Consider the following 9292-nt stretch of genomic DNA (forward strand, 5'->3'; position numbering starts at 1 on the left):
GTTCACATTTGCCAGGGATTACCCTGGAGCCCGGTACTGTGACCTGTGACCTCCAGGGAGGGCCCACTGCTTTTGACCTCTTACTTCAGTAACAAGCACCAACCCGGCACCTCCCCGGACCTGCCCCGTGACCTCTAACCTCAACGACGCAGGAGCCGACAGGCCGGGGCAGCGCATGCGCCCCGAGGTGCGGGCGCCCCCGGTCCGCCTGCTACACGCTGAAGGGCACAGAGGCTACACGTTCTGAGCAGGCCGAGGTGAAGGCTGGGCGCCGAACCGGCAGTGCCAATGGGGGCGCAAAACCCGCCTCAGCGCCGCGCTGCCCAGGCCTGGCCTAATGCAGAGCCTCGAACACCTACCTTAAAACGTTGCCGCTCCTTCCCGTGCCGAGCGGACCTGTCAGTAGCGAGGCGGAGCTTCCCTACACTCTAGGACTCTGCCATTGGGCCGACTGGCTTTGCCTTTTCCGGACTGACCCTCTGTGGTGTGATCTGATTGGCCAGAGGCACCGCCGAAAGAGGCGGGATCCAGAAACATCTTTTGTTTGATTGGTTAGAAAAGAGCAGGGGCTTGAAGTCCTGCAGGGCGCTGCCATGTTTGTTTGGAGAGGCCAATAAGCGAGAAGTCGCGGGCTACATGAGGCGGGACATCCGGGGCGTGGTGTAGGGGGTGGCTCCAGGTCGGACTGGGCGTGTCTGGAGCATTGGCTGCGCGCCCGCCGGTACCTCAGCGGGAGTGGGACCTTGGCTTGATTCTCCGCCTAAGAAACTTCCTCTGTCGCTCCTACCTTCCTGGAGTCTGAGCACTCGGGACTGGCGGAGCAGGCGCCGTGGTCCTCGGGGTGCACCGATCTTTTCAGCGGGGAGTGTATAATGACGGCGAGGAGGCTCGAGGCGGACTGGAACTCCACGCGGGACCCGTGCAGGCTCTGTGCCAAACACTTCACACATTCAGTCCCCCCCAACGGTCCTCCGTGGAGGAGTTGCTGCCTCCACTTGACAGAGGAGGAAACGGAGGCACTAAAGTTTAATGACTGCCCCCAACCCATGTGGGCCTGCATTGTAGGACCCGAGCCAGCCAGCCACCCAGTCTGTATTTCTCCCAGTGGATTCTGCGGCAGAGGGACCCCAGAGGCTGCGGCTACGAGGAGTGGGAGGCAGTCTGTATGTAGGGAGGGCTGAGGAGTGGTCAGGGAAGGCTTCCTGGAGGAGATGTCCTAGCTGACGGTGAACTGGAGTTGGGCAGGCCAACAGGGACAGAGGGCGTTCCAGGTGTAAGTGCAGAGATCCTTGGGAGACAACCGAGTGCACTACAAGGACAGGCCAAGGTGCGGGGTTGGTGGCTTGGTGACCCACAAGGCTGGAGTGTTGGCAGAGGGTCATGAGGATCCGTAAGAACCGAGACTTAATTTTGTGGACCACAGGAGCCTTAGAAGGGTTTTGGGCTGAGGGCGGCCATGGTCCAAAGGTCTGAGTGAGCTTTGGGACGGTCAGCAGCTACCCTGAAGGGGGCTGGGGAGAAGGGGAGGTGACAAGAAGGTGAAGGGCTGGTGGCCTGGACCAGGGCCCTGGGCACAGCGATTCGTGTGTGCAGGTCGAGAAACCCTGTGGCGTTTGGGAACTAGCAGGACGTGGGAGGGGTGGAGGGAGTAGTTGTGCAGGGGCCCAGGATTTTGTCTTGGGTGGGTGCCAGGAAAGTGAACAGGACACAGAAAAGGAGTCCACCAGGGGCCATGATGACAGTAAGGTGGTCAGGGCCCGCCACATAGGGAGGAGGAGCTCCCAAGAGGCTGTCTGAAGGTAGACGAGACTTCGGTGTCAAGCTGACCTGGCCGGAGAGAAGAGTGAGCAGCCTTGCCCACCTACATGAGGAAGACAGGACACGTGGCGCGGTCATCAGCAACGCGTATTTATTAATAATAATAATATTATTATTATTAAGCTGTATTCTGCCTCCAAAAGCCCTTGGCTGCTTACCAGCCACTCTGAGCAACAAAGATGCAGGTGTCTGCTTTTGTGAAGATGACAGTTTGGAAGCCCTATTGGGGCAGTTCTACTCTGAAGTTCCTCAGAGTCGGAATCAACTCACAGCAGTGGGTTTGGTTCTCACCCTGCCCCCACATTTCATCCTCGCAACAGCCTCCGTTGGTGGTGATTGTTAATCACTTCCAAGGTACAGAAGGGGAAACTGAGGCTCAGAGAAGACAGGGTTATAACTGCTCCATGGTGCAGCCTGGACCGGATCCCAGGGCCCTTCTGCTGGCCCTGCCCCCATAAGCAGGACACCGGGGACGGGGGCAGGGGAAAGGGAGGAGGCAGCCCTGGTCTTGGCAGAGCGCGTCTTTGTCCTGGACTCCAGGCCCATCCCCGCCAGCCTCGGGAGCCAGACGTGCTGAGGTGGCTCAGAGCAGGGTGCAGGTGCAGCTGCAGCCGCGGGTCTCCATGGCTGCCAACAGCACCCTCAGGTTGCGGGGCGAGTAGGGCGGGTAGCGGATGGCGTAGATCTTCTCCATCCCGGGGGCACGCAGCAGGCAGGCGCGGTGGTGGGAGAAGGTGTCAAAGGAGAACTTGCCGTGGTACCTACCCATCCCGCTGGCACCTGTGTGGAGCACGGGACATGGCATCAGGCCCTCGGCAGGCCACTGAGCCGGTGCTCAGACGATGGGGTCTTGCCAGTCCCCCACAGTGCGCCCTGGGTTGGCCGTTGGCCACCATCCCTCCAATCCTGGGTTTTCCTCTCGGCACTGAGCCATCCTGGGAAAATGTGGGCACTGGGGCAGGGCTGGGAGATGGCCCAGGCCCAGGCTTGGAGCCAGGCCACCCAGGGGGAGTCTGCCTCAGCCTCCCACTAGCTGTGCCACCCAGGCAAGTGACTTTGCCTCTGTGTCCCTGTTTCCTCCTCTATGACCTGGGTGACAGTGGCACCCACCTCCTAGGGGCATGGGGAGGATTGAGCAGGGTTAGACCCATGCGCACAGTAGAGGCTGTGTTGTTGGGAGCGTTCCCTGGCATCTGGGTGGGGAGCAGTCGAGGAAGGAACTGTTTCTGGCTTAGGCTGCACCCAGGCCCGTGGCCCGGCCTGGGGTTCCTGGGGAGGGAGGGCTTCTCAGCGTCAGTGAGGCTGGGGGAGGTGGATTATCCAGGTAAAGGGGTGTGGAGCCAGAGGGGCCTAGGCTTGGGTGCGGGCGAGACCTGGTCGGGACTGGACCGAGTTCGGTGGGGTGGGGCAGTGGGTGGGGACAGGAGAGAATCGCAGGCTGGCCTCAGGAGGCTGAGAGTTGGGGATTTGGACCTGACCCTGAGGGTCCTGGGGGGAGTAGCAGGATGGCATTTGCCCCCAGGCAGGCCCCTGTGGCCTGCGGGGGTGGGGGGGGCTGGCACTGCACCCTCCCTGTGGCTGGGGCGGCCGCAGTGCCCAGCCCGGTGCTGCCTGGTGTAGTCCCTATAGCACGGGTCACTCTCCAGGGAGGGTTCAGGCCACACAGGGAGGTCCACGGTCCCTGCTGGTCATCTCCTCAGGTGCTGAGCGGGGGGACAGGTAGCCAGGCTGCTACACTGAGGAAGAGGTCGGCTCAGAGGAGGTTTGGTGGCCCCGACCACAGCCCATCAGGGTGTTGTTGGGGGGAGTGCGAGGTGTCCTTTGTGGCTGTGTCAGAGGCTGCCCTGGGAGAGGGGGTCCCCACTCGCTGGTCTCCCTCAGAGCAGGGGCAGCGCCCTGGCCCCAGTGGTCTGAGAGCCAGGGTTGATGGAGCAAGGGGCTGAAGGGGCCATGACTAGCCCCGCAGTGGGCTATGCTGTTGGGGCACCAATGGGCCCCGCACAGTGTGGGCTGTGTGGTCACCCTTATGGTGAAAAACCCTAAAAGCTAAATTGTGTTTCTGTGTGTCTGTCTAGGTACGTAACTGCACAGAGAGAGGTCTGGAAGGTCCTGGAAGGTTCTCCAGATGGGGGAGAGGAGCAGGAGGGGGTGTGCGGGGGGTAATATGGCCGAGGAGGAGCCACTCTTGTTGTTCCTGGATGCTGAGGCAGCCTGCAATGCAGTGAATGACTTGGTATGGCTTTTCTAGCCATAGTCTTTGTAACTCCCACCAGATTACTGGGTGGGACCATGCAAATAAGATGTCTAGAACTCCAGTGTTGGGATTGGTCAGTTTTGTCACTGTGCCAGGCTTCAAACGAGCCCTCCTAGAGGCAGAGGGGGGGATCTCACTGCCATCAAGAGAGAAGAGCTGGAGGTGAGTGCGTCCTTGGACCCCCGATCCCTGCACTGAGAGAGAGGCCCCGGCAGAGAGAGACGGTCGCAGTAGACCCAGGAGGCACGGGGCTGGACAGCGGGCTCGCCTGGCCCGCAGAGCGAGAAAGCTAGTGCCCTTGGGGAGGAGGCTTGCTGGTGGAGCGGGGTGCGCCCATGTACCTATCAGCTGAGCTAAGAGAGCTTTCTCACCCTTGCTGGAGCAGGGCAGAAGCCAGGCCGAGGCACCAAAGACCAGAGAGGCGTGTCTGAGGTCACAGCAGGGGGCATACTGTCCTGATGGAAGAATTGTATCCTGAACCTGAACTGTAGCCTGTTGCTTCCCTAATAAACCCCATCATCATGAGTATCGTCTGTGAGTTCTGTGTGCCCACTGCAATGAACTATTGAGCCCAGGAAAAAAAATAGTGCCGTGGGAGGGACAGTTGGTGTCAGAATTGGTAAACGGCTGGAGGGTGGCAGCGTGTCTGGCCTCAGAGGAATCGGCCTTGGGCTGCGGGTGGCGACTCTCTTCCCCTCTGAGGTTGGAGGAGGTCAGCAGGTCGCGTCCTAGCCCTTTTTGCGTTGTCCCAGCATGGTCAAGCAGCACCACTGCCGATCGATAACGGCGTGGTGGCCCCGTGACACCTACCCACTCCTCCGAAAGGCAGCGTGGCAAGGGTCATGTGCATGAAGCCGTCATTTCCGCAGAAGCCCCCGCTGCTGGTCCCTGCCAGCATCCGCTTGACCACCTGGGTGAGAAGGAACAATGAGGCCTGTGAGGCTGCCCTAAGGCCCCCAGATGGGCGCTGGGCCACACTGACCCCCTCGGGACCCGGGGCCTGTCCACAGTGAACTCCGTTACGTGACCGCATCTCAAGGGCCCTGAGGCCCCCACATTGCTGAAGGAAGGTGGCACTGCCCGACAGCAGGTGTGGTCATTGGCAGGCTGTCCCCAAGCCCCTACTTGGACGTGTTTCCTGAGCACCTGCTCGTGTGTGGTCCGACTCCCATCTCGGGGGCGGCGGGAGCTTAGCAGTCACCTGGGGACACCACAGTAGAGACAGCGGTGCCAGGCCAGGTCGTCAGGGAGGGGCTCCGTGGGAGGGACAAGTCGGCAGAGTCACCAGGGAGGGGCAGGAGTCATTCAGGCAAAGACAGAGGAGAGGTGGCCCTGGACAGAGCAAGTGACATGCTGGGGCTTGGGGTGCTGGGGGCGTCAGGACCAGGCCTGAGTAGCCAAGGCCTGGGGGCATCAGGACCAGGTGAGAGTAGCCGGGACCTGGGCGGGTTGGGGCCAGGCCTGAGCATCGAGGGCCTGGGGGCGTGTGCTGTCGGCAGTGAGCCGGAGCAGCTCTTCTGTGCGGTGCTGTGGTCAGATGCGTATTTTACAAACACGAACTTGGCCCTGGCTTGGCTCAATGAAGGACCTTTCAGTCAGTCTACAGGTGGATCCCAGGGGTGATTGGTGGGACCCCCAATGGAGCAAACAGCTAACATGCTCGGCTGCCAGCCCAAAGGTTGGAGGTCTGAGCCCACCCAGCAGCACCTTGGACGTAAGGCCTGGTGACATTCATCTGAAGAGTCAGTCACTGACCGTCCTGGGGAGCCAGGTGGGGCCTGACACACCTGGGGTCGCCGGGAGTTGGCACTGACTCACGGCAGCTGGTTTAGACAAGGAGCACTCACACAGAAAGTCACTGTGCTTAGTCTGGATTGGTGTGAGCCCCAGACAGTGGGGGGACCCGGGCCTTTGTAAGGGAGCAGAGCAGACGCCCACTCGCTCAAACACTGAACTACAGAGAGACCACGTTAGCGACAACTGCAAAAGGTGGGTTCAATGCTCGACAGGTAGCAAGCGCGGGAAACACCGTGACCTGTGTTTTTGGTGTGTGTGTGTGTGTGCGTGCGTGCATGCGTGTGTGTACTCGGACCAAGGCTGACGGTCAGAAGAACTGGCAGGCCAGGATGCCAGATGGCCCTCCTTCCAAGCCCACTCTAGAGATTTCTGAAGTTAAAAGTGTCCAGATCAGCCTGGGCTCCTCAGAGAAAGGTCTGGTTCTGGGACCAGGGCAGATAAAACACAAGATGGGCCTACAGCACCGTGTAGAGTCAGAGAGCAAGGGAGTGGCCACAAAACGGGAGGACACGTATGTCAAGGAGCACAAGAGCCTGCCTGGAAGAGCTCCTGGTGGCCCGCGCTGGGAGGAGCTGAGCAAGAGGCAGACACTGTTGGGTCAGAGCCCGTGGAGTCACACACACACACACACACACACACACACACACACACGGCTCCACCCTGACACTCGATGGAAGACAAAGCTCACGGACCCCTGACGCTGCCTCCAGGAGGTGGCCCTTCATCGCAGCCCCCAGGCTGTACTTTGAGGGTGGGCTAGATGTACAGCCTCCTTCCAGAGAACAGAGATGAGAAGAGGAAACAGGAAGAGCGGGGGACCCTTCATCCTTCACCACACGGCGAAGGCCACCATCACCCCATACAGCGTGAGGAGGCGGGCCCTTCACCTCTCTGGTATTCTTCCCCCAAACCCGTGACCCCATCCAACCATAAGAAAAACACCACACAAGCCAAGATGGGGAACTCTCTCCAGGAGACCTGGCCTGTCTGCAGGATTGTCAAGGCCGTGAAAAACAAAGGCAGGGAAACTGCCAGATGGGGCGAGGGGGAAAGACAGTGAAATGGATTGGATCCCGGAATAGAAAGGGGACGTTAATAGAAAAACAGGCGACATCCCTATAAAGTCAGGAGTTTAGTTAATAGCAACCTACCAGTGTCAGTTTCTTCCAATCATCCAAACTCACTGCTGTGGAGTCGGATCCGACTCACAGCAACCCCTCCTTGGGTTTCTGAGGAGGTATCTCTATGGAAGGAGATTGCCCAGTCTTCCTTCCCAGGAGTGGCTGGTGGGTTTGAGCTGCCAGCCTTCTGGTTAGCAGTCAAAACACTTAGGCATTAATGCCTTAGGTGATTTGTCTTTTAGCTCTAGCAAACGCACTACCCTTATGTTCAGTTTCTGTAGCCTACAAGTCGATTCTAACTCTGCAACCCTGTTGCACAGAGTGGAACTGCCCACAGGGTCTCCAAGGCTGTCAGTCTTCACAGAAGCAAAGCCCAAACCACACCCACTGCCGTGGAGTCCATTCTGACCCACAGCGCCCCTAGAGGACAGAGTGGAACTGCCCACAGGGTCTCCAAGGCTGTCAGTCTTCACAGAAGCAAAGCCCAAACCACACCCACTGCCGTGGAGTCCATTCTGACCCACAGCGCCCCTAGAGGACAGAGTGGAACTGCCCACAGGGTCTCCAAGGCTGTCATCTTTATGGAAGCAGACTGCCTCATCTTTCTCTCACAGAGTGACTGGTGGGTTCAAACCATCGACCTTTCAGACAGCAGCCAAGCCCTGAACCAGTGCGCCATCAGAACTCCTCGATACTTTCCCACACCATGAAACTCACCCATGTAAAGTGTACAGTTCGGTGGTTTCTGGTACATTCACAGCCATCAACCACCTCCACTATTTAGAATGTTTTCAGCACCCCAAAAAGAAACCCCGTCCCTATAAGCAGCCACTAACCATTCTTCAGCCCTGAGCCCATCTTTCTCCCACAGAGCAGCTGGTGGATTCGAACCACCGACCTTTCAGTTAACAGCCAAGCACTTAGCCACTGCACCACGAGGGCTCCCTCCAAGATTACGCAGGGCCCTGAAATGGGAGAAGCTGTTTGAGGCGCCCACAGCAGCTCTCTGCACTATCTTTGTGACTTTTCTGCAAATTCAAAATCATTATCCAGCAAATCCATACTCAGCTGCTAACCCAAAGGCTGGTGGTTCAAGCCAACCTGGTGGCTCCACTATGTCATTCGGGGGTCACTACGAGACGGGATCCACTGCGCAGCGCACCAACCACCACCGTGTCTGAAATAACTACAACAAGCCAGTGTGTCGACATCAGAGTCTGTTAGCGTCCCCGGGAGTGGCTGGGAGGGACGGGAAGGACGACGCAAGGCTTAGGGTCACTGAGCTGCTGATGGGAGAATTCGGGAACGGCTCATGGTGGCTGGACATGATGTCACTGGACTGCACCTGGGAAGGTTGTAGAAGGGCGGGCGTTTGTTACCCACACGTCCACCACAGTGATATGCAAAGCCGTAGAGTCACTGTGCAGGTGGTGGCCGGAGGCGGGATGGGGACGGAGAGGGACAGCTGGTGGTCTGGGTTTTCTCTGGGTTGCTAAGAATGTTCCGGAACTCAGAGGCAAGGATGGTCGTACAGCACTGTGAACGTCCCAAATGCCATGGGACTCTTTTAAATGGTTGGTTTTATGTGAATTTCATCTTGACAGGAAAGAGCTGGGAGGAGCCTGGCGGGCTGCTGGTGCCTCTAAGGCACCCTGAGGGCTGGAGCGGGAGCCAGCCTGCACTCCCCCCTCCTGCCTTTCTGGTCGCACACCCTGGCTGTGGCCACAGCAGCACCCTGTGTCCTTCCAGGAAGCAGACACTGGGGAGGGGACGCTGTGGCCACCAGGGTGAGGTGCGAGGAAGAAGAGGGTGGAGGGCGGCCTCAAGGGACCCTGGACCTGGGGAAGCCACCTGTGATGCAGTAAATTTCTTGATCTGACTCGTGACTCCCGCCGGGTGACTGGGTGGGACTATGCTGACGTAAGGTGCTCGCGGTCCCTCCAGGTGGTTGGAGAGCTTGTGAATAAAGTGAATATGGTTAGGGGCGCCCTTGTGTGTCGGGGGGACCATGGAAATAAGGTGCACGGTACCCTACTGTGGGCTCTGGTCAGTTTTGTCACTCTGCCAGGCTTAAAATGAGCCCTCCCAGAGGCAGGAAGGGGATCTCACTGTCACCAGGACAGAGAACAGCCCGGAGTGGGGCATGTCCTTGGACCCGAGATCACTGCGCTGAGACGGTGGTAGAGAGACGGCAGCAGACCGATGGAACCAAAAGACGTGAGACAGCGGCAGGCTAGCCGGCCATGGAGCAAGAAAGCTGAGGGCACCTGGCAGGAGGGCTGCTGACGACAGGGGCGCACCT

General features: G+C 59.0%; 1 protein-coding gene across 1 annotated transcript in view; it reads right to left on the reverse strand.

Annotated features, from left to right (window-relative positions):
• Nucleotides 1-2401: 2401 nt before the first annotated feature.
• Nucleotides 2402-9292, reverse strand: part of LOC103200421 (aldehyde dehydrogenase family 3 member B1-like) — a 22987-nt gene continuing 16096 nt past the window's right edge. Inside the window, exons 9-11 of the mRNA XM_007944931.1 lie at nucleotides 5096-5148; nucleotides 4883-4982; nucleotides 2402-2598 (exon numbers count right to left, since the gene is read on the reverse strand). Of these exons, the coding sequence (XP_007943122.1) occupies nucleotides 2402-2598; nucleotides 4883-4982; nucleotides 5096-5148 (350 nt within the window). The remainder of the gene's footprint in view (nucleotides 2599-4882; nucleotides 4983-5095; nucleotides 5149-9292) is intronic.

The sequence above is a fragment of the Orycteropus afer genome, unplaced genomic scaffold, assembly GCF_000298275.1.
Source record: "Orycteropus afer afer isolate SDZICR_OR568_19922 unplaced genomic scaffold, OryAfe1.0 scaffold00130, whole genome shotgun sequence".
Lineage (NCBI taxonomy): Eukaryota > Metazoa > Chordata > Mammalia > Tubulidentata > Orycteropodidae > Orycteropus > Orycteropus afer.